This window comes from Suricata suricatta, chromosome 9 (genome assembly GCF_006229205.1).
Source record: "Suricata suricatta isolate VVHF042 chromosome 9, meerkat_22Aug2017_6uvM2_HiC, whole genome shotgun sequence".
Classification (NCBI taxonomy): Eukaryota; Metazoa; Chordata; class Mammalia; order Carnivora; family Herpestidae; genus Suricata; species Suricata suricatta.
The window spans coordinates 123119718-123145446 of record NC_043708.1 but is presented as its reverse complement, the minus strand read 5'-3'; the positions used below and the strand labels follow the sequence as shown (position 1 = coordinate 123145446).

General features: G+C 43.0%; 1 protein-coding gene across 3 annotated transcripts in view; it reads left to right on the top strand.

Moving 5' to 3' along the window:
* Positions 1-25729, top strand: part of LRRC28 (leucine rich repeat containing 28) — a 150959-nt gene that overhangs the window by 93053 nt on the left and 32177 nt on the right. For all 3 annotated transcript variants that reach the window (XM_029951734.1, XM_029951732.1, XM_029951733.1), the window contains one exon: positions 15206-15308. In XM_029951734.1, coding sequence (XP_029807594.1) covers positions 15206-15308 — 103 coding nt within the window. The remainder of the gene's footprint in view (positions 1-15205; positions 15309-25729) is intronic.

The following is a 25729-nucleotide window of genomic DNA, read 5'->3' as shown; positions in this document are numbered from 1 at the left end:
GCCCTCAGGGTGAAGCTGGAAATCCCAGGAGAAGCAACCATGGTTTGACTCTCAGGTGTTACCAGAAGCAGATTAATGCGTTAAATCTGGAGGTGCCCACACTGTTGTTCGTAGAATGACTGTTACTGTCCTTGTTACCACTGACCACACACATAAGGAGTGTTTCCATGAGTAATGCTATTGGCACAACAGCCATGTACTGAGTTAGGTATTCTGTTCAGCACCGCAGAGGCTCCCTAATTTCATTATTACAGGACCTGTTGTTACAAAACCTACTGACAGCGTAACAGATGAGGAAATTGAGGCTCTGAGGAGTTAAGGAACCCACTCTGAATCACTGCTAGCGAGAGATAGAATTGAGTTGCAAACTCTGATTTTAAGCTCCACATTCTTTCCACTCGGGCATGCTATCTCCACATTCCAGGCACCATCCCTCTGCAAAGGGACTTCATTGAGCAATATGGCCACTTCCGCTGTCAAATTTGGGCAGCCATTTTGGATTCACACACTCCTCTGGAAACGTTAGTGGGTCCGATTCGGTCTCTATTTGCGTAGCAGGGTGTGTCTGCCAGAAGGTACAGCTTTGTCTCCCTGCCCACTCTGGACATCAGCCAGGTGCTCCCAGCTACTTGTTTCTAATCTATCTTTAGCCGATCCTATAGCAAGAAAAATCTTAAGCTTAGGCCAGAGGCCTGTTCATCTAGCTCTCTGTTGGGGTTAGCCACTCTTCTTACTTTGCCTGGCCCCTTCATCCTCGGTGGCGTTCCCGATTCCTTAACTTTGAAGTTGTGCTGTTAACTTGATGTCCTTGTCTGCTTGTTTCTTCCATCACATAATTCTTTGTCTCAAGTCTGAACCGCTCATCCAACAACTGGCTCCGTCCTGCGTCTGACTCTGATCCGCAGTCCTGTGTTCATGTCTGATACCAGAGGTGCCCTGACCAGCATGTCATCCAGCTCTAGACCCGGCTTCACCTAGAACCCCATATACAATTGGACTTCTTGAACTAAATGAATCTTGTTTGCCCGTCTTTAGCCTTTGGGCGCTTTCTCAAGTTCAGCCAGTCTCCTCCATCCCGCCTGTTCCACCTGCTCACTGAGGCTTCTCCAGCCGTGGTGCCTTCTCACGCTGGGCCTTTGCCACTCGTTCTTACCTGTCGTTTTGGCAGTGGCACAGACAAATGTGTGCTGTGGTGGTGGCAGTCGTGTTGGGAGAAGAGGGCCATTCCAGTAGGAACTTGACCACTTAGTGTTTGCAGTGTCGAGAGGTGACATTGTCGTGCTGCTTCGGCACCTCAGCTCTTTACGTGCTGGCACATCTTTGTGCACCGTGGTAAGTGCAGGTGAGGGTACGGAAGCGGGCGTCTCCTTCAGCACCGGGTCGGTGGGGAGTAGAGCCTTACCGCTGAGTTTCTGTCTCTAGGTTTCTCATCACCCCCACAGCCTTGCCTCTGCCTTTGGTGCGGCTTCCTTTATGAACTGGGTGATAAGGTGTCAGAGCATGAGAGGCGGGCGGATCCGCCCTGGGCTCTCAGCAGGGTCCCTCCCAACAGTCAGGGTGACCCCACTCTCAAGCCCAGGGCCGCAGACAGCCCAAGAGATGGAAGCATTTGCACATTCCTCTGGGTGCCGCCCAACAGGCTCTGAGCCCCGCTCAACAGGCTCCCGGCCCTCATGGGTCACAGGCCTGTGGTCGGTGTGATTTTGCCGTAGAAGACGCAGGAGCAAGAGGAGGCGGCTGCACATCACCTGCTAAGGAAGAAACAAGCGGCCTGAAGCAGCGCTCCACCGCAGTCTCAGACCGCTTCTCTGAGAACAGAAGTAAAGGGTCAGTGAGCCCGGGTGGCCTTCCTACCTTGTTAAAGCGGGTGAATCTTCGTGAAGAAGTGGGTGAGGTCACCAGAGAGCTGCACCGACGCGAGACAGCCAGAGAGGGCTCGGGGGACTGGAGGCAGGGTCATCTGTGAAGGTGAGGACGTGGAGTCGGACAGAAAAGTCAGCGCTCTTCTCCATCTTGGTTTTGGGTTTTGGGGACCTGTTTTCTTTTCTGGTTTGTGTTTTAATACCATGAAGGTGGCTTTGGAAAGGGAATTCAGTTAAGTCTTTCGGAGAAAAAGAATTAAAACCATTGCTGTCCTCCATGGTGTTGGTGCACTTGCAACCTTTCTTTGAACTTCTCCTAAATCAGAGCTGTCTGGGCACCTGGGTGGCTCAGTCAGTTAAGCGTCCGACTTTGGCTCAGGATCATGATCTCGCAGTTTGTGAGTTCAAGCCTCACATCAGGTTCTGGGCTCACAGCTCGGAGCCTGGAGCCTGCTTCGGATTCAGGGTCTCCCTCTGTCTCTCTGCCCCTCCTCCACTCATGCTGTGTGTGTGTCTCTCAAAGAGAAGTAAACATTAAAAAAAATTAAAGCCAAAGCTGTCTAATGCTAAGAACCATCGAGGACAGAGTCAGACAAAGCATGCAGCTGCTGGCACTGCCTTTCCTCAGAGAACGGAACTTCTCTTGCAGTCTTCGCAAATAAGGACGACTCTTTACAGTAGTCAGGAGAGACTATATGGATGGACACACACACACCCACCCACACACCCAAAGCTTTCAAAGATGCATCTCTGGAGGTAGGAATCTTAGTTTGGGGAGCTACTTACTGAGTTCGGTTGCTTGCCAAAGAAGGTTGACTTAGAAGAAAAGTGCTTTTTTATGGGGCCTCTTAAAAGGATGTCATGTTTCAGCCTTTTCCAAAAGCAGCTATGGAAGGTGTGTGACGGATGACTTAAGTAACTTGCAATGCCAGTAAACCATACCGCTCTTTGAGTGCATTCTTTTTGAGATGAACAGATGCATCAAGAAAGAAGGGTGCTCCTGCTCTGACTATACCGTGATAATGATAACTGAGTGACAGATTTGTCTACAAACAGAAGCTGTGTTCCACCACAGACAGCGGTGACTGTCAGTGAGGAGGACAGGAAATCAAAGCTATGATATTCACTGGAGATTTTGAAATATGAATATTTGTGGATTTAATATAGTTCTGTACACTAGCTAGCTCCTAGAGTTGTGACTCTCCTTGGACTTCTGAAACTGTAGGAGAATACAAAGGAAAGGGCCCCCGCTTCCGCCCTTTAGGCTTTTTTTTTTAAACTAGGTGTACCTGGTTTCTCTTCCATAATTGAATAAGCCTGATTATTCAGTAATATTCACAGCTTATTTAATGATGAATAATAGATACGAGTACCATGAGGTTGCCCATGCACAAACTGGCTATGGAAGGGCATCCTTTAGCGAGCCCCCAGGAAGTGATGTGTCATCCAAACTCAAGGTCAGTCGCTTCTGTAGTTTAAGAAAACAAGAGAACAAAAGTTGCACCCACCTTAGCAGGTGGAACTTTTGACTGTTTGAAAACAACCAACATTTAAAAATATTCTTTTAGTATTTATTTACTTTTGAGAGAGACAGAGACAGAGTATGGGAAGGGGGAGGAGCAGAGAGAGAGAGGGAGACACAGAATCAGAAGCAGGCTCCAGGCACTGCACTGTCAGCACAGAGCCCTGATGCGGGGTTTGAACTCACGAACCACGAGATCATGACCTGAGCCGAAGTCGGACACTTAACCAACTGAGCTACCCAGGCGCCCCAACAACCAATGAATTCTTAACCAACAGCATTTGGCAGATGACTCTGAGATTTATAGAATATTCTAGCACATAAACTACCATGGAGTGAACTGAAAGCTTAGTAGAGAATAACTTCCTTCTAACAGGAAGTTATGTGGGTTTCCAAACCAGTCCTAGAGCCGTTCCTTCTAGGATTTCTAGTAGCACAGTGTTTACCTTCTCAGGAAGAGTTACTCCATGGGCCATAGACGTGCTGTGCGGGAGGCAGCCGCGCCGCCATTACCGCTGTGGAGTAATTAGAGTCATCGAGCATGACTTTGATAAGGAGGCAAAACTGGCCCTTTTATCGCGTATCAGGAAATCACTCCAGTTTTCTGTAGAAGTTGTTTTTTTCCTTTATAGGAATTGGATACCTCGTGTAGAAATAAAAACGTTTATGCCAAGTAGGGTGCCATTTTAGAAAGTAGCCCCTACGCATTTTCAGAACTTACCCTAAAATCCCTCCTTCCATTGCAAATGGCATATGAGGGACACAAATCTGTTAACTGGACTTGTTTTTTCCACTGGTTCTTGTGCTTGTTCGCTCTGTATCAGCTTAGTAAGTCAACAAAAGAATTTTTCCTGTTTTTTAAGAAAATATTTAAGCCCCCACACAGCGAAGCTACTCAAACTTCAGACCAGTATGGAAACCACTTAATAATTCTGTAATCTTAGACTTAGAGATGAATGTAAACTGTACTTTGCTGAACCGTGAATGCATTTATTTGATCTGCAGTTTGAAGAACTACTGCCTTGAGGTCATTGTTTAATGGGAATTATTTGCCAAGTTTTGTAGCCTGAAGTCAGTTTTACCACCTAAAGAGGTTTGTCCAAGTATGGACCAGCAGCCCCCGAGGTTGGAACTAGTCCTGTGTTTGAGTAGAAGTTACAGCGACGACTTTCCGAGGAGAGACGCAAACATGCCACTAAAGTCGTGTGCTGTCAGGATTGTTGGGTGTGTCTGTAATCAAAGACATAATGAAATAGGAGAAAAGAAGGGTTGGAAAACAAGGCTCAAAACCTAGTAATGGAAAAAAATGAGAGAGAATTATTTTGTCAATTAAAGTCCAAGCAGACCTTGTTTCAGGAATAACATTATAACTCTTGTATTTCTTCAAGAAAGTGGATATTCAGTGCTCTTCTTTGAGTTCTGTCTTTTTGCAAGTATTGGTAACAAAAGTTATTTATTTATCTTTGTGCAGCTTACTCATCTGGCCCTTTTCCACTGTCTTAATGATAGCTCTGCTTTGTTTTTCTTGTAGCACAGTAGGCCTTTGCTCTTGCCTTAAGGATTTCTTGAGGAGCAAATATGATTATTGAATATGGCTTCTGCAGCATGGGCCAGACATTGATTGTACTGTGCCATTGTGTGAAGAGTTCACCTAGTGTAGGTGAGCTTTAAATAAACAAATGTGTGTTCTTCTCTAAGTTTTGGAATAGGACTTGGGGATAGGAAATTGATAAAATATGAAAGAGTTAGCCCTGTTTTCTGAAATATAATAAAAAAGAGCAGCTGCTCATTCTTGAAAAGGTACAGATGTGACAGTGTTTAATATCCATATGATCCAAAGCGGTCTACAGGTTCAGTACAGTTCTATCAAAATGCCAGTGGCATTTTTCACAGGACGAGAAAAAATAATCCTAAAATATATACGGAACCACAAAAGACCCCAAACTACCGAAGCAATTCCTGAGAAAGAACAATGTGGGAAGTATCATTTCAAACTATATTACAAAGCTACAGTCGTCAAAACAGGAGAGCACGGGCATAAAAACAGACACAGAGATGAGTGGAACAGAATAGAGAGACCAGAAATAAACCCACTCTTACATGGTTAATTAATTTCCATCAAAGTGGGCAAGAATATCCAATGGGGAAAAGAGAGCCTCTTCAAGAAATGGTGTTGGGAGAACCAGACAGCTACATGCAGAGGAATGAAACTGGACCCCTTTCTTACCACCATGTATGAAAATAAACTCAGAATGGGTTAAAGACTTAGATATAAGACCTAAAAGCGTAAAACACCTGTGGGCAGTTAACCTCTTTGACATCAGTCTTAATGATATTTTTTTGGATCTGTCTCCTCACGCGAGGGCAACAAGAGCAAAAATAAATAGGGTTATATCAAACTGAAAAGCCTTTGCACAGTGAAGGAAATTGTCAACAGAATGAAAAGGCAACTTAATGAGAGAAATATTTGCAAATCACATATCCAATAAGAGTTAATATCCAAACTTATAAAGAACTCCTAAAACTCAGTATCAAAAAAAATAAAACTAACGGATTAAAAAAATGGACAGAGAGCCTGAATAGACGTTTTTCCAAAGAAGACATCCAAATGGCCAACAGGCAAATGACAAGATGCTCGCCATCACTAACCATCAGGGAAATACAAATCAAAACTACAATTTGAGAGATCACCTCCCACCTGTCAGAGTGACTAATGTCAAAAAGACAAGAAATAACAAACATTGGTGAGGATGTAAGAAACGGGAGCCCTCTGCACTGTGGTGAGAATGTAAATTGGTGCAGCCCCCTCCTGCTGCCCCAGTATGGCGGCTCCTCAAAAAATGAAAAATAGAACTATTTTACAACCCACTGGTTCCACTTCCAGGTATTTATCCAACGAAACAAAAACACTAATTCAAAAAGACATGTGTACCCTTAAAAAGACATGTGTACTCGTAAGTTCATTGCAGCGTTATTTACAATAGCTATGATATCGGAGCCATCTAAATGTCCATTGACAGATGAATGGATAAGGAAGATGTAGTATGTAAACACAATAGAATATTAGTCATAAAAAATGAAATCTTGCTCTTTACGACAATGTGGAAGGACCCTGAAGACACTATGGAAAGTGAAATAAATCAGAGAAAGACAACTAGTGAATGACTTCACTTATATGTGGGATCTAAAAAACAAAACTAACTAACCATCTAATAAGTGTTTAAACTATGAGTTCTCTTCATAAATACAGGGAACATGCATAGCTACAGAGACTAAACTAATGGCTGCCAGAGTGCAGAGAGTGGAAGGTTGGATAAAATAGGTGAAGGGAATTTAAGCCTAGTCACAAAATGAATGACACACAGCAATGCAATGTACAGTATAGGGAATAGAGTAAAAAGACACAGATGTGAACTTGAGCAAAACAGTAATAGGAAGGCTAGCTCTTTGAGCAGAATCTTTGCCAGCAAAGTTTTTGTTAATTTGGTCTTGGAAGTCAGAGTTTTTAAAATAGTGACAAGAGTGCATTACTAGGGAAATCTGGAAGAAGTTGTCAGTAATCTCTAAAGCAAAAATCTGGAGCTTCTATCAGTCCTAGTTTCCAATAAAGTTCTTCAATTTTGGGGAGCAGAAAAAAAACTAGGTATAAGGCCAGGTAGGCAATATCTCAGGATGAGATGACTGAGTAAAAACACTGCTCTCCATGCTCGCTGCCATGGCGATGGGGGACACGTGGGCACCTGCGTGGCTCAGTCAGTTGAGTGTCTGACTTCACCTCAGGTCATGGTCTCACAGCTCGTGAGTTTGAGCCCCGCTTCGGACTTGCTCCTGCCAGCACAGAGCCTGCTTTGGATCCTCTGTCCACTCCCCACCCTCTGCCCCACCCCTTCCCGGTTCATGCTTGCGCGCTCGTTCTCTCTCTCTCTCTCTCTCTCTCTCTCTCTCTCTCTCTCTCTCTCTCTCTCTCACTCACTTGCTCTCACTCTCTCAAGAATAAATAAACATTAAAAAATAAAAATAAAAAGACACACTGTTGTAATTCCTGAGTCCCTGAACAGTTGGCATGAAGTCTCCTCTGGGGACTTCTCCGAGGGACTTCTTGGCATTTCTGGATTAATCTGTAAGTCAGAACCACCCTACCAGTTACCAGGAAGCAGAGATCCCTTGTTCATCACGTGTCTCCTTGGCAGTGTCTTGACCTCACACCTGGATGCCTGGGCGCAGTGCCTGTCCTCCGGCACCCACGGCACCCAGGCAGCTTGCTAGGAGCATCACCTCCTACACTATGTGGGAGCCCCCTGCTTATATGGAAATAATATGTTTGGGGGGCTGTCTAACTAATACCATGGTGAACCAGGCCAGCACGCTTTAAAATTCCACCTCTGCCATTTAAGTGCTGTGTGATCTCAGACTTAGAAGGACTGTTTGATTTGTCTAACTTTCAGAAACAGGGTAAAATTAATACCAACCTCATGGAACTATTGTGGGTATTAAATAAGATCTATTTAAAACACCTCTGTCACTCATAAATACGCTCTGAGCACACAGTCAATGTGAACTATTTTTATTGTTTCACTAGACACTTCGAGAGGTTGGAACTCTAGGTGTCTTCACTTTTGTACCCCAAGCATCTGGCACAGTGTCTAGCTCATTGCTTGTAATTTCTTTGTCACCTGAACTATGCAAGACAAATAGAGGTGCTGAGGGGGAAAGAAGAGAAATAGAGATCCTGATGCTTAAATATTTAAGCCAACAGCAAAGGAAGCCTTCAGTCATTCAAATTCATTAAAATCAATTTATTTTAACAGTTGTTAATGATCTATGTGTAAAGCATCTTATTATAATTCACGCTGAAATCTTACTTTGTACAAGTTGAATAGATTAGAAAATTGATTACGTAAAAGATTTAATGGAGTATGTGTGCATATATTTACAGAAACTAACACTATCAACTATACTTTAATAATAAAAGAAGAAACTAACACTTAAAGTTATTCTTCTGAAGAAGCGGTTGAAAAGTTCTCTTTATAAAAGGCATCATGTAGGCAAATTCAGACTTTGTTCTAGAGATGATTTGGGAATACACTGTAAATTACTCTGAATTCCTTGTGAAGAAACCCACATTTTATAATTACATTAAAGTGTAATTATGACTAATCACATATCTGACTGATGGAACTACGCTAACCGGTGGGACATGGATAGAAGAATTCCAAACAACCTATGTAGGTCTGTCGCTTTGGCGTTGTAGTTTCTGTTACCCCATCCTTTTGTGGAAGAGGCTACCTCACTCACCTTTTGATAAAATAAATGAGTTTCATACTGGTCTGTGTGCAGTAAACAGATCCTATTCAGTTCTGGCCCGTGCTGTCATTCTGTGCCTGCTTTTTACAGTGTGGTTCAAAGAGCAGTAAGCTACATACACAGGTTTTTCTCCCATCTTCAGCCATGTGGACGGCATATGCCAGAGCCTTGAAGTTAAAAAAGAAAAAGAACTGGAGTTTGTGCAGGACCGCTAGCTTTTGCTAATTTCCAAGTAACAGTACTTTGATCTGTGCATCTGGAAGAAAAGGGGAAACATTTTTAGACAGTACAGCAATTTTAAAAGCCACATGAAAAAGTTCTTTGTTGCTTTAGCATATATGCATATGGACAACGTCCTTGCTTTATAAGGTTGAGAGACTGGGCATTTTTTGCACGGGAACTTTAAAACATATTATTACCTGGTATATTTATTGCAAGGTATTGGTATATTAAAATTAACAGAAGGAAGAAAACAAACCGGCTCATTAGCTAGTACATGAATGGTCTCTTCCAAAGCTATTGAGTGGAGATTTTTCTCTTTAAAGAACAGAAGAACGACTGCAAAGCTTTTTCAGCAGAAACCACTTACATTTCAGCCTCATTATGATTAAAAATGCCGTTCCGTTGTGCTTGGGGTTTCGCCAGCGGAAGGGTTTTGCATGCTCTCGTAAAGCGGTCACAGCTCTGCGCGTGCAGCCGGTGACCTTGCGGGCCAGGTGTCTAGGCCTCTCCGCCTCACCAGGAGGCTGTGCTGGGTCAGCTAAAGCAAGAGTGGCCTGCTTCTCTGTATAACCTCGGACTCCGTTTCATGATCTTCGCTTTATATTCAGAGGAGAGAAGTAAGAGATGAAGACGTATGAGAACCGGTTGTGACGCAGGGGATCGAGCTCGGTGCTGTATAAGCCTGTGAGATAGGATAGATATCACTGTCTCCCATTTTGCAGAGGAGGGAGCACGCAGGGAGCGTTTCATTTCCCCTAGTGCCCAGAAGCAGTTGGAAAGTAGAAAGTCAGGAATCAGACTCCATCTTAACTCCATAGCCTACAACATCCTGTAATTTCACTACTGCTCTCTTACTGTCTACGAGATTGTGTTATATGGAAAGTTCCAAGTGTCTATATCAAGTGCTCCTGTCCGTGCAGTATTCTGCTGATGGCTGTGGGATGGGTTTGAACGCCACCGATTCACGTTTTCTTCTAGCTTCCGTGGAAACCTGTTCATTCCTGTTATGGGACAGATATAAAAAACATTACATTCCCCAAAGTGGTCAGGAGACACAAAAAGACTTCTCTGGAGTGCTGAAAATCTAAGATAAGATCTGAACCAAAAATTGGAGTGCCCGAGTGGCACAGTTGGTTAAGTGTCCGACTTCGGCTCAGGTCATGATCTCACAGTCCGTGAACTCGAGCCCCGCTTCGGGCTCTGTGCTGACAGCTCAGAGCTTGGAGCCTGCTTCAGATTCTGTCTCCTTCTCTCTCTGTCCCATTGCTGCCCACACTCTGTCTCTCTCCCTCAATGAAATAAATAATAAACATTTTTTAAAAATCTGAACCAAACAGCATTTTTAAATCATTGGGAAGAGAAGGGAACTTCATATTTTTCCCTTATAAAACTAGGATAGGAAAGAAGAGGAAATTATGTAAAAAGCGGCAAGTGGCAGCTTTTATTTAACTCTGTATTATGATCTTTGCGTGGAGCCTCATTTAATTTTTGCACAAGCTCTTTTGGGCGTATTAGAGGGGAGAGGTGCTTCCTCCGTCATGTCCCGTTTTGTGTCCTTAACTCGGGATGAATCACCGTCTCTAGAGGCTGTTGCCTCCAACTCTTTTCTATGCAATTAAACCATAGAAAAATGTTAGTGCCTTTTGCCGCATGCCAAGGAGAATTCTCTCTTAATTGGCCTTCTACTGTAGGGCCACACTTCCAAATATGTCACCTGCTAATAATTAGAATAATAATAAGTGCCATATATTGGAGAAGGTGTATGCCAAGGATTCGACTTGATAATTTAGAAACCTCACTAGTAATTCTCACTGAACGTAAGAGCCAGCCTGATGGTCCCCTTTATGTAGTTAGGGAAAGTACTCACTTGGTATTCTGACCCAGCCTGTGTAACTCCAAGACTGCATTCTCACTCCATGACTAGTATCTTACACTCTTTCCCACGGCATAAGCTCGAGTAAAGCATCTTTCTTTGAGTCCATAGGAGCTCTGAAACCAGGGCTTTTTGCATTTTATCAGTGTAGTTTCATTTTTTAAAAAAATTTCCAGTCTACAGGTGTCTATTTGTGATGACAGGAGATTTGTAGGCATGTCACAGAAGTAGCAAAGAAACCTAGACGACAAATTCTTTGGGTATCGCCAAGGCCTTTTTCATTGCAAGTGGATTCTGGTATTTCTATCTGTATTTTTCCCATCTTCATTCTTTAAATGTACAGCCTTTTTTTTTTACCAGTATATACATGTATACGTGTTTACTGAAGTAGCAGGACACATTGCTTTGGCAAGTATATATTCTTAGGCTTAAAAAAGAATAATTGTACAGTGGTTTAAATTTCACAGGTGACTTCCGCTATCAGTTCTCATAACGACCTGGTAAGGCTGAGGGGCCGAGCACTACTGTGCCGTCGAACTGCGTGGTATTGCACGCCACAGCCCTGCTCACATGGCTAGTGAGAGAACAGACACGTGGGATAGGAGCAGACGATTCACACACAAAAAAGTAACAATGGCCCTCAGATGTGTTTGAAAATGTTCACACTCAGAATTAAAGAAATGCAAAGTAAAACAATGCTGGGATATCATTTCTCACCTATCAGAACAACACAAATTTTTAAAAAGGATCACATGTTTTAAAAGTTGGCAAGACTGTGAGAAACGCAATGCCTTCATGCGTTGCTGGAGGGAATGCAAATTGGTAGACCCCTCTGGAGGGAAGTACCAGGAATCTACCCATCTTTTGACACAGATGGAGATGTATACACAGATTCACGTACACCCATATGTTTTATAGGTCTGCCCCTGAAGAGATCCCAGGAGCAGTGGTACCCCCCACAGGAATGAGCACGCACGGCTCAGATCTGGTTTATAAACCCTACACCCCAGTAAAAGGAATGGAAGCTCCTGGGAGAAATAGTTGATTTCAGGGCTAAAGGAGGGAAAACACAAGCTGAGCTTAGAACATCTTGTGCCAGAAAGTAAAGAAGTGCTCAAAAAAGGATGAAAACTGGAGCATCTGGTGACTCAGTCAGTTAAGCAGCCAACTTCAGCGCAGGTCATGATCTCACAGTTCGTGGGTTCAAACTCCATGTCAGGCTCTGTGCTGACAACTCAGAACCTGGAGCCTGCTTTGAATTCTTCTTTTCTCTCTCTCTCTCTCTCTCTCTCTCTCTCTCTCTCTCTCTCTCTGCTCCTCCTCTCTCTCTCTCTCTCTATCTCTCCCTCCCTCTCTCTGCCCCTCCCCTGCTCACTCTCTCTCTCGAAAAAATGAATAAACATTAAAAAAATTTTGAAAAAAGGATGAAAACTTGTTAGAAGAACGTAAGAGCCAACCTAAAGCTGCTCATAATTGCCAGAACTGGAACATTTTGACCAACACAATAAATCATAATCGTATTGTGGTTTTTGTCCTTATGATGAAATAAATATCCATGAATCCATATGGATATATCTGTATGAGCCTGGGTGGCTCAGTTCGGTTAAGCATCTGACCCTCGGTTTTGGCTCAGGTCATGATCTCACAGCTTTGTGGGTTCAAGCCCCACATGGGGCACTGTGCTGGTAGCACAGAGCCTGCTTGGGATTCTCTTTCTCTCTGCCCCTCCTCCACTTGTGTTATTTCTGCCTCCCTCTAAATAAATAAATAAGCTTTTAAAAAGTCAATCAAATACATAAATGGGAAGGAAGGAAAGCCACTTCTTTACTGAATTGCACTTAATAAACATTGACGGAAATATAGTACAGCATTAGATAAATACCTTGCAATAATTACTGCAAACTGAGATCCATTGTTGGATGCTAAAATTAATATGCAAGATTTTGAGGAGGAACCGGACATTTACATAGCCTTGGGGTTGGAGTAATTGAAGACTTGACCTGTGGCTTGGAGGCGCTGCTTCCAAGATGGCTCACTCACATGGCTGTTGGCTGTGGGCCTCATTTCTTCTCCAGAAATCTGCTGGAGGGCTCTTCTGCCCAGGAAGCTGTCTTCCTCCAGAACCAGTGATCCAAGGCGGAGAGCAAAGAAAAAGCCACAGTGCCTTCTGTGGCTCACTGTCTGAAGTCACATGCCATTTCTGCCTTTTCTCTTGTTAGACATCGTCCAGCCCCCACATTAGGGAAGGGTGTCTCTAGCCAGAAACCCGGAAATTCTTTTTTTTCCCTGAGAGTTGCCACTTCCCCTTTTTTGACTCCCAGCACTCCCAGCTTTGCTTCCTCTTTTTGTGTCTTGCTCTGGTGCTAGTCCTGGACAGGATTATCAGGATTATGATAGGACTGACTCGCAGGGGGAAGGAGGAGGGAGGGCCTTCGGCCCCCTAGACCACAAGGAACCCTTCTTACCTCAGTCTTCTGTCACCCTTCCCACTGTCTGTGACAGCGTGTCCAGAATCCGTAAGACTTCTACAAGCCACTCTCTTGCGCAGTGATTGTCCTGCAGTCATTTTTCCTGTCTGTCTTCATCTGTATTACTACGGATTCTCATCTTTATCCCCAGGGCCTACTACAGAGCCTACAAGGTCCTTAATAGGTAAACGAGTTTTCTTTTGAAATGTAAATATACTTAAGAACACCCTAATTTAGCTATCTGGGCCCCCCAGTCCTTCCCAAACTGCAGGACGAGGGGGAAGAGATGTCCTTTAGCCTGTTGCCTGTTTGCACAAGCAGAGTACCAGAAAACGTTTCAAAAATAATGTTCTTGCTTCAGGGAGAAGAGGGTTAGAAGGCTGCTGAGGACTCTGTTCTGTGACAGTGAAGACAAAGAGCCCCACCCAGTGAGTGCTAGGAGTGGAAAGGAAGGCTGGTTGAGTATTCCTGGGCACACGGTAGGCAGGAAGGGATGACCTCAACACTTGGAAGTGTCTCTCCTGCCTGTGGGGCCAGAGATCACCTTCGGTAACTCTGTGCCTCTTCTTTTCACTGTGTTCCCCCTCCATTCTTGGCTCCCCCGTTGCCCAGCTTCTTCTGGAAAACATTTGGATTCTGTCTCTTTCTGGCACACCTGTTTCTGTTGCAAACCCCTCTTTTTGGACACCCCCCCCCCATTCCTGGTACGTACTGTTAAATAACAAAAATTCAACCTGAGTAAGTTTGAAGAACTAATTGGCCTGATTAAGTGATAATGGGGCAGTATCCCGTCTAGCAAGTAGAAAGGAGCTCTGTCAAGCTGTAGGAAAGGAAAAATCTTAAAAGGCAGAGCGGGAGCAGTAAAAAGGAAATTATTGGGAAAGAACGCATTGTTTCAGGCAAGGTCACCCCACTAAGGGGAACGGATGGGGTCTATCGGTAAATTTCCTGACCAGGAAATTCCATGTTGACTGGTTTAAGGGTACGGTCTGGGGCAGGGGCAGAGTAGGGGTAAGGTGAAACTGCAGTTAGGTTAGGTATTAAGCCCCTGTTTGGTGACGTGACTGAGCATAAGTGACTCCATTCTGGGCCTATGGTTTTCTTCTTAACAAGGTCCATTCCAGTCCTTACGTGCCTTGTCCATCTCGCCCTCAGACCTCACTAGGGCACTGAGATTTAGAGTTCCCTTTGCTTCTTTTTCTCTCCATAGCCTTGGACACTTGTTCCATTCCTGCGTCGGCCTAGCTCCAGAGACTTCAGCCCAACCAGGGCCTGATCCCTCGCCCCACCCCACCCCTGCTGATCCTATCTCTCCGCCCAGAGGAGAGACACTGGTTAATAGAGGGGTAGAACTAAGCTGGTCCAGGCTGATCTCCCAGCTTTCCATTGGAGAAAAATGAAACTGAATGAAGACCTACAACAAACATTATAAAAGGTCATAGAAGTTCTGTGTAGGAAGGAAATTTAATAATATTCTATTCTCAGTTATCTTATTTTACAATTCAAGAAATCAAGGTCCAGGTGGGTTAAGTAATTTTTCTACAGTCACTTTTTCCTTTCTTTTTTTTTAATGTTTATTTGATAAAGAGAGAGTGTGAGCAGGGAAGAGGAGAGAGAGAAAGAGAGAGACAGGATCCGAAGCAGGCTCTATGCTGACAGCAGCAAGCCCGATACAGGGCTCAGACTCATAAACCGTGAGATCACAACCAGAGCCAAAGTCAGACACTCAACCAACTGAGCCACCCAGGTGCCCCATATGGTCACGTTTTTGATGCACAGTAATCCACTATGTGAGCTGACTTGGTTTCACACACAGAGTTCAAGTAAATCTGTTAATAGTTTGTCTTCCAGACTAGAAATTTTGAATTATTTCGATATTATGGATTATATTTAACGTTTCACACTGTGCCGGTGCGTAGTTATGGGAATTACAGTACTTCTCTTTCTAATCCAGATCTAGGTCGATCTCGAGAACTCCAGTGCGTGTATGTGGATAACAACGTTCATCTGAAAGGCCTGCCGTCCTATCTGTACAACAAAGTCGTCGGGTGCAGTGGGTAAGGCTGAGCTCCTGGCGTACTAGAGCTAAACTCTTTTCCACGCTCGTTGCTGTTTCTTTATTTGGTCCTGATGTAATTTAGAAATAGTTCGATTCTGTCTTTGGCCTTAATATGCTTAACCAAATACCTTTTGAAACTAAGAATATTGGGCAAGCAATTCACAGTATTAGACTTCGAGTTCGGGTAGTGAGCAAGCTGGTGATTATTTTCCAGTCAAAAACGAGTCCGTGAATACTCCTATAAACTCAGTCATATCAGTCACTGAAACTGGAGGAATCGGCATGAGCTTAAAAACTTCTGCACTCCACCGCAGTGACAAATTTCCTCCAGGAAGAGCCCTGGTATCTGGAACTTGACCATTCCGAAATATTTAGAATGCAACATTTGAAATAGTCCCTTAGTACGAATCAGGATTCTGGCAGCCAAAACAGATGTTTCAGTTCAAGGGAAGCGATAGGCTTTTATTTTCAGAGGAGCGATGATCTTTCCTTCTCAGTCAGGCTTTTAGAAAAGCAGTTTCAGCTTTTTATTTTCTTTTATTTTGTTTTGCTTATTTTTGAGAGAGACAGAGCGTGAGCGAGGGAGCAGCAGAGAGAGAGAGGGAAACATAGAATCTGAAGCAGGCTCGAAGCTCTGAGCTGTTGGGGCTCTGAGCCCCAAAGTGGGGCTTGAACTCATGAGCCGTGAGATCATGTCCTGAGCCAGTCGGATGCTTAACCAACTGAGCCACCCCGGCGCCCCTCAGCTTCCTCTTCTATAACAGTGGGACAGAACCACCTTAAAATGTTTCCCAGAGTGGTATGGGATTAATACAGGAGAACTGGGCTGTCAGAACCTGCTTTTAACTGACCTAACTGTCCTCACATAAACAGCCCAAGAATACTGGAGAGGTCTTTGAGGCTACTCAGCCCACGGATTTGACCCTGTCCTTGTAATCCCGACACCCTGCGTACTGGCTCATACTGTGTGTAGTTCTAGCAAGAGAGATGACAACAAGCTTGTACACAGAGAACAGCGGCTCCCCTGGTGACCTGGATCCAAATGATGGGCACTGAGCAGGGGTGACTCCAGAAAGGGCATTCCTAGGAATAACAGCCTTCCCTTAGGAAAACTACGCAGTTGTTGTCTTGGAAGAGCCTTCGATGATGCTTCGAAGTGCGCATGTAGGCTGATGAAATACCAGCCCAGAGGTGGATTTCAGAACCTTCTGTGAAGCAGAGATAATAGAATGTGCGGTGGAGTTTTTAGCTCGGTGATTTTTCGACAGCTGATTATGTGACAGCTGTGATGCTACTCAGTCATTAATCCTAATGAGCTCTTAAAGGATCTGTAATAGAGCCTAATTCTTCCAAGTGGCAAGTAAGCTGCCCTCGCTCACCAAGACACGTGGAATGATGCAAGCAGGCTCCAAGGCTGAAGGCAGTTTTCCCCGCACCCGAGCCGTCAGAGACTGCAAGGAAGTCTCTGCCACAATTAAGGAATAGCTTGTACTTAAGATAAAGAGCCCTCTAGTTTGGTATATAGACATGGATGTGATTGACTGCCTGAAAGTTCTATTTGTGTGGAGTATGGAGACGTTTTTTCATTCTTAACTTGGTATCTGATAGCAGAAGTAGTGAATTTTATAAGAGCTCTGAATCTTTGAGAATATAAATAGTAGGACAAAATATGCAGATTATTAACTAGTAGTCTACCTTTACTATTAACACCTCCCTTTGGAAGTAGTTGTAAGAAAATATTCAGAGGACAGTATCAGACAACTAGTTTTGTAATATTAATAGTTTTTGGCATATAGGCAGTCCTACTTACAATGAACTGTGATCCAAAAGGCACATTTAGTCTGTGGTTTTACTCAGAATGCATTTCTCACGAGGATCAGTTCAGGTGGTCAAATTCCTAGCCAGCTTATTAAAAAGTCATTTTGCACCCCCTAAAATTCCATGATATCTTATAGCAAAATGTACTCAGAATTCTTTTTTTTTTAATGTTTATTTTTGAGAGAAAAAGTGTAAGCATGGGAGTTGCACAGGGAGAGGAGGGCAGTGGATTGGAAGCAGGCTCCGCACTGACAGCACAAAGCCCCACGTGGGGCTCAAACTCACGAACCATGAGATCATGACCTGAGCTGAATTCAGTCAGACGCTCAGTCAGCTGAACCACCCAGCTACCCCTGTACTCAGAATTGTAACAGGTGGTGGTCACTGAAGCTTTGGCAACAGAATTAAAGGAATCTTTAATTTCTCTCTCTTGTTGAATATATGCAAAGGCACTCCTCTATTCCAAGTCAGAGTCGGGGGGCTTTGGGAGAAGGAAGGGCAAAGTGTAGAACAAGGATCTGAGGTGAACCTAATATAAAAAGCAGAAGGGTATCTGAGGCCCAGAAAGTGTGCTTTCTTGGTTCTGAACAAGGATCTTGGTTCATTTAGTTTATTCAGTGAATGTTTATTGAGCAACTACTCTGGTCACTGTGTGTCAGACAGTGGCCACATGGTGATGAGTAAAACCTTATAACCTAGCTAGGGGTCGGACTTGGTGCTGATTCTCTTTAAGGAGATGACGGTAGGCAAGCAGCGAACCCAAGGTTCCGCGTACTCGGATCTCCACTGCTCTCACATGTTGCTTCTCAGAAGCAGGCCTGGAATAGAACACCACCATAGTTTCTGCTGTCCTGGCCCGTCTCTGAAACAGTTACATTCCCTCCTCCGCGGGAGAGAGAGCCTAAGAGAATTAGAGCAACAGAGCAGAATGAAGACGCTTTGAGGACTTGGGGCACACTATAAAAAAGTCTGCTGTATGTATAATTCGTATCTCAGAAGGAAAATACTGAATCAGATATAAAGCTATAAACATATATAAATACAGCAAATCACAAATGTCGTTTGAAGAAATCATTTCAAGACATATCAGAAGTCTCACAGTTATTTTTGATGGAAAGAAAGTTAGCACCTCAATATTTAATGTTCGTTTATTTGCCATATAATTATTCATCATTAACTAGCAAGTCAGCCCTGTGCTAAGCATTGTGGAAAAAAACAAAGATAACTTAGACGTTTATCCTAATACATAAAAATGACTGTAATATAAAAAAAATAAATAAATACCTTAAGAGAGGTAGACATGTAGAGCATGGGAATGTCTTTTATGACCTAGCCTTGAAGTTATGCACTGTCATTTCTGTTTTACCCTATTGATTAGACAGATAACTGTACTCATTGTGGGAGGAGGTACTAGCGGGGAAGGATCCTGGGCGCCATCTTGAAGACTGACCATCACAGCTTCCTTGCTTCCACTACTCTTTGCTAATTTCGTGGAAAAGTGTGGTTTTTATTTTGTCTGGGTCTTTCTTATTGTTAAATGTCTTTAGTTCTAATGTATTTTGCCCACAAAGAGAAGTCCCTCCCATTAGAGTTTTAGAGAATGGTAATTGGCACATTTGCTTCCTTAAGAGAATTTAATGGTAAAAGTGATCCCATACCAGTTATGTTTTTAGTTGTCTGATCATTTGCGGAAAAGAAAGCCAAAAAAAGCTTTGCTTTTTCTTATGTAAACAAGCAATTACAGCTGGATTTGAGTAGGGGGGGAGGGGTTAAATGACTTGATTAAATGGTTTGCTAATATGACCACTGAAGGTAACAGAATTATTTATATGAGAAATGCATTCTGAGTTCTGAGTTAAAGCAGCAGTCTAAAAAAAATGGCCTTTATATTACAGTCTATTTTTATGTAGTGGCTGCTCCCCATCTAATAACAAGCAATATTAGATATGTGACCGGCACTTTGGGACAAGCATAAAGCAGTGTAGCTAGAGATACAAATTCCAAAGAGACAGAGTTTGCAGTTTTGTTCCAACAAAGTAATTGTTTATGAAAACAGAAACATTAACACTCCTTTCTAGTTTTAGAGGAATGGAACAGAATCCAGCATCTTCACAGTATAACCTTCACAGTGTCCAGGATACAACCCCAAATTACGCATGAATACTTAAGGAAAATGTGGCCTATTCTCAAGGGAAAAGACAATCAGCAGAGACCAACCTGCTGAGAGGACCCAGAATTTTGACCAATGAGGCTTTTAACACAAGTATTCTCAGTGAAGTAAAGAAAAATAAGTTTGTACTGAATCAAAGACCAGGGGGAGAAAAGAAACGATAGCAAAAACAAATAGAAATTCTAGAGTTGAAATACAATATATCTGAATTAAAAACTTGACTTGATGGGCTTCAGAGCAGACTGGGTGTAACAGAGGAAAAGTCGGTGAGCTGGGAGGTAGAGCAGTAGAGATAATTCAATGTGAAGAACAGAGAAGAAAGATCGGAAACAAAAATGAACACACAGCATCAGGGATCTGCCAGACAACGTTGAAAGGCCCGATAGAGGTATAATTGGTATCCCAGAAGGAACAGATTTTTCCTAATTTTTCTCTTAACTAAGAGAAATGCCACAGAAATATTTGAAGAAATAACACCTGAAAATTTCCCAAATATGATGAAAGACCTAAGTTGACATTTTCAAGGAACTCAGCGAACCTTAAGCGGTATAAATTATGAAGAAAACAATGCCCGGGCAAAGCTACTGAAAACCAAAGATACAACGAGATACCACCTCACACCCATCAGAATGGCTAAACTTAACAACACAAGAAACAGCAGGGGTTGGCAAGGAAGTGGAGAAAGGGGAGCTGTCTTCTACTGTTAGTTGGAATGTAAACTGGTGCATCTAGAGAACAGTATGGAGGTTTGTCAAGAAACTAAAAATAAGGGGTGCCTGGGTGTCTCAATCAATGGGTGTCTGACTTTGACTCAGTTCATGATCTCACAGTTTGTGGGCTTTAGCCCTGTGTGGGCTTTGTGCTGACAGCGTGGAACCTGGAGCCTGCTTCAAATTCTGTGTCCCCCATTCTCTCTGACCTCCCCTGCTTACACTCTCTCTGTCTCTCTCAAAGAGAAATAAACATTAAAAAAAAGAAACTAAAAATAGAACTACAGCAATTGCACTGTTAGATATTTACCCAAAGGAAACAAAAATATAGATTTGAAGGGGTACATGTATCCCATTGTTTATGACAACATTATCAACAAGAGCCAAACTATGGAGAGAGGCCAAATATCCATCAACTCATGAGTGTATAAAGAAGATGTGGCATATATATATACACACACATATACATACAATGGAATATTACTCCACCATCAAAAAGAATTAAATCTTGCCAGTTGCAGTGAGGTGGATTGAGCTAGGATGTATTATGCTGAGTGAAATAAGTCGAAGAAAGACAAATAGATTTCACTCACGTGTGGAATTTAAGAAACGAAACAGAAGAACACAAGGAAAGGGAATGGGAAGAGAGGAGAGAGGGAAACAAACCACAAGCGACTCTTAATGATCGAGAACAAACGGATGGTTGATTTAGGAAGGTACGTGGGGGATGGGCTAGATGGTGATGGACAGTAAGGAGGGCATTTGTTGGGATGAGCACTGGGTGTTGCCTGTAAGGGATGAGTCCCTGAATTCTCCTCCTGAAACCAGCACTGCTCTGTATGTTAACTATAAATTAAAAGAAAAATCAAAGATAGAAAAATCGTGAAAGCAACCAGAGAAAAATAACAAATTACATACAAAGGAATCATTCAGAATCTGTGACCTTCTCGTCAGAAACTGTGAAGGCCGGGAAACAGTGGAACAACATTTTTAAAGTGCTAAACAAAACAAAACAAAGTCAACCTAGCAGCCAGCACGAAAATACTTTTCAAAAATACAAGCATAATAAATACATTCTCAGACTGAACAAAAGCTATGCCTTAAACGAGGCCCTGCCAAGATGGCAGACTCTTGATCCGGACCAAGGCCATCTTCTCTGGGTGGCATAGTGTCTGTCCTCTTTATCCACTCCTTTCCTTTTACTGTAATTTAAGCTGGAAAAAAACAAGAAAACCTTCTTCGCTAAAAGGGAGGGTAAATCTAGGTCTGTTCCCATAATAATGAACATGTGAATGACATCATGTACTTTCTGAGGAATTCCAAGGTCATCTCTTGGGTGCATTCGGTAAGAGAATTTAATTTTTTAGCATGTTAAGTGAAATGGTAAGTGTGACAATGTTCATGAGTTCAGGTGCTAACTTACATACATGTCTGGAACATAATCTCGTGGCACAAAGATGTCACCATTCATGTGACTTATTTATGGTTGAATGTTGAATCGCAGCTCTGAGAACATGGGGTTGAAAGAAAATTGTGTGGTAATTGCTGTAAACTATCTGTATAATAAAGCCAAAAGTACTAACATTTGTAACAGATTTTAACTCATTTTTATAACTCACTTAATGATTCAGATATATAGGGGTTTTTTTGGTAACCACCTTGGTATTTCATGTTAAGTGATAAAAACCGTTGAGTTGGAAATCAGAGATACCAAGGTTTCATAATTGCCAGCTAATACTTATTTCATTGTAAACTGAGGCATATATGGGGCTTCACAATCACTTCTTTTTTTTTTTTTAAGTTTATCTTGTGAGAGAGAGAGCGGGGCAGAGAGAGAGAAGGTGAGAGAGAATCCCAAGCAGGCTCTGCATGGTCAGAGTTGAACACGGGGCTCAGTCCTACAAATCGTGAGGTCATGACCTGAGCCCAAACCAAGAATTGGTCACTCAGTGGACTGAACCAGGTGCTGCCCTAATCCCTTCTTACTGAGAGGCGCGACGGTATTTCAAGGCAGATACCTTTCCAACCTGTTCTCCCGTTTGCCATTCTCTGGCACGGGCCAGACCCTCTGTTTAACCCTGTGTGCCCTGCACGTTCACAGAGCTGAATCCCTGTTCCCTTTCTCTGGAATGTCATCATGCTGATGTTAATTTGTAACAATAGATTCCTTCACGGCAACATCTAGACTGGCATTTGACCAAATGTCCGGGTGCTATAACCTAGGCAGGTTGACCAGAAATTTTACCATCATACTGTGTTTTGTGGTATACTACCAAAAGAATCACTTATTGTAAGAATAGAAATCAAGAACGTTGCTTTACCTTTTTTGCGCGCCAAGGAAGTGTGCTCACGGATTTATCTGTATAGTGCACATAATCTTCCCAGCATCCCTTGCGATGTTTTTCCCTCTTTAGAAATGAAGAAACTAGAGCTCAGAGAGATTAACTGTCTCCCAGGTGGCATAGAGTTATCATCTGCCTCATGTCCATACTCTTAACCTCTGTGCTATGCACACTGCCTCTGTCTGTGGTCTAGAGTCACCTCTGTATGTCTAAGCCCTCTGCTAGCTCCTTGAGAGCAGAGACAGAAAATACGTTTCTCGCTCCTTGTAATAGGGGTGGAGGATATTTCATCTCTGATGATAGCGAGGGAGGTAGGCCATGTTCAGCTGAAAGTTCCCCTACCTCATGTAAACTCATCCCTTACAGCTTGCGTTCTTTTTTTTGTTAATATTTTGGTTTTGCTATTTACTTAGAGGATGTGTGCACGAATGAGGTATGGTAGAGAGAGAGGGAGGCAGAGAATCCCAAGCAGTCTCTGCACTGTCAGCACAGAGTACGATGCGGGGCTCGATCTCATGAATCCGTGACATCATGACCTGAACCGAAATCAGGAGTTGGATGCTTAACCGACTGAGCCACCCAGGCGCCCCGGCCTGCGTTCTGCATAGCTGCAGCTTTCCTCCAGCATGAGGCAGAGAAGGCATTTAATAGATGTATCATAAAATGAATTTAATGAGCTCTTTATAGCCAGTGGTGAAGAGGAGGAACTTCTGCTAAAAGAAGTGTCAAAGGGAATTAGACCCCATATAAAATGAGGATCCACGTCCTTGTTAATGCCAGCCTTTTCAGCGGTTTCGGTCAGACACCTGCCTTTTTGATTATGAGAGATGAGGAAAGCATTAGGAACAATCTGGTCGTCAGTTTTCTACACCTTTATTTGTTACTTTATATTATTAAATTCTTTGGGCGGTGTCCATGTGCAGTTCATGCACAATCGTGTTAAGAAGCAGCAGCTGTTAAGGCAATAAAAGTACAAAGTAAATATTCACAAATGACTTAATTGTTTTTATTCTGCGTCTGCATTGTTTTATGGTTCTGCCCAGGATTCTCATACTACAGTGTGGCTGTAAAGTCTGGAAACAAATCATATTATTTTACCTTGTATATTAGGGTTCTCCACAGCAACGGAACCAATACGAAGTGTGTCGGGGTGAGGGGGAGAAGGAGACGGATTTATTTCAAGGAATTGGCTCATATGATCATGGGGGCTGGCAGGTCACAAAGCTGCAGGGCTGGCTGGACACCCAGGGAAGAGTTGACAGCTTGAGTCTGAAGGCAGTCTGGAAGGGGACCTCAGGCTTTCTCTCTTAAGGCCTTCAGCTGATTAGATGAGGCCCACCCACATCCTGGAGGGTAATCAGCTTTATTCAAAGTCCACCGATTTAAATTGTTCATCTCATCCAAAAAAATAGCTTCACAGAAACATCTGGTCTAGTGTTGGACCAAATACCTGGCTACTATGGCCTAGTCACCTTGATACAAAACATTTAATCCCTCCACATGAAGTAGTATATTATCAAAAGAATCATTTATTGAGCATTTGCCTATGCTCCCAGACTCTGGCCATGCTACATAATATTTTGGATATGGTCCTCTCATGTTAATTTTCTTTGTATTAGGAAAGAAGCAATAATTACAAAGTAAACTTTAGACTCATGTCCTCAACTTCACAGAATGGTCCAGCAGGGTAGTGTCTTTCTAACCCACAAAATACTCTTACGAACGCACAGGTGTGCTGCCTCAGACTCTGGTGCTTATGTGATCACATGGGGTGAACAGAGGTTTTTTAAAAGCAGAGGGATAAAGGCAAAGTAAATATCAAAAGCAAATATTGCGAAAATTTTCATAGAAACTCTGGGGCGCCTGAGTGGCTCAGTTGGTTGGGCGTCAGACTTGTGCTCGGGTCATGATCTCACAGTTTGTGGGTTCTAGCCCCACATCAGGCTCTGTGCTTTCAGCTCAGAGCCTGGAGCCTGCTTCCGATTCTGTGTTTCCTTCTCTCTCTGCTCCTCCCCGACTCATGCTCTGTCTCTCAAAAATAAATGTTAAAAAAAATAAAAAAAGAAAGAAAGAAACTCTGACATTATTTGACAGACGAGCGTCTAGCTGGTTTGCATGAGGGCACCCTTACCAGCGGTGACACATTGACAGTATTGAAGTATTTCTACCAAGTTGGTGAATAGCTAGCTGTTGGGCGAGGCCCCCTGAGGTCCCCAGCCCTCAGGTCCGCCTCTCCCCTGAGGTCTCAAAATCCACAACAAAAGCCTAAAGACTAAGGGAGCACAGGGCTCTGGGAGCATGCTTCAGCAGCGTGAGGCCGTTCGGGGTTTTATTTGTTTTAATAAGTATCATTTATTAAATGTAACAGTCCCACTTTTTAGTGTACATTTCTGTGAAATTTGACAGACATACAGTCATAAAGCCACAACTATAATCAAGGTACAGAACAATTCATTCTCCCCAAGTGTCCTCCGTGTCCCTTTGAAGTGAACCTCTCCCCGCCCACCCCAGCCCCTGGGAACCGTGGTCTGTTTTGTGTCCCTATACTTTACCCTTTCCAGAATGTCATGTAAATGGCATGATACAAGCTTTTATAAACATACATTATTTGGGGTTTTGTGTGAACATAAGTTTTTGTTTCGCTTGGGTAGGACACCTAAGAATGCACTTGCTGGGTCATATGGTTACATATATGTTTAGCGTTGTAAAAAACTGAACTGTTTTTCAACATGGCTGTGCCATTTTTGTACTTCTGTGAGCACCTTATGAAAGTTCTTGTCAGTTTTTCTTTTTCTTTCAGACATCCTAATAAGTGAGTAATGATAGCTCGTTTTAATGTGTATTTCCATAGTGACTACTGAGGTTGAACATCTTTTCATGTGCTTATTTCCACCCATATATCTTCTTTGGTAAAGCATGTTCCAATCTTTCACTCATTTTTTTTAAATTGGATTGTTTTTTGTTTTTTGGTTTGTAATCTTTTCATTTTTATTTATTTTTTTAAATAGTTTATTGTCAAATTGGTTTCCATACAACACCCCGTGCTCTTCCCCATAAGTGCCCTCCTCCATCATCACCACCTCTTTTCCCCCCTCCCCCTTCCACCCTCAGTTCGTTTTCAGTATTCAGTAGTCTCTCAAGTTTTGCATCCCTCTCTCTCCCCAACTCTCTTTCCCTCTTCCCCTCCCCCTAGTCCTCCATTAGGTTTCTTCTGTTTTCCTGTTAGACCTATGAGTGCAAACATATGGTATCTATCCTCCGCCTGACTTATTTCGCTTAGCATGACACCCTCAAGGTCCATCCACTTTCCTACAAATGGCCATATTTCATTCTTCCTCATTGCCATGTAATACTCCATTGTGTATATATACCACATCTT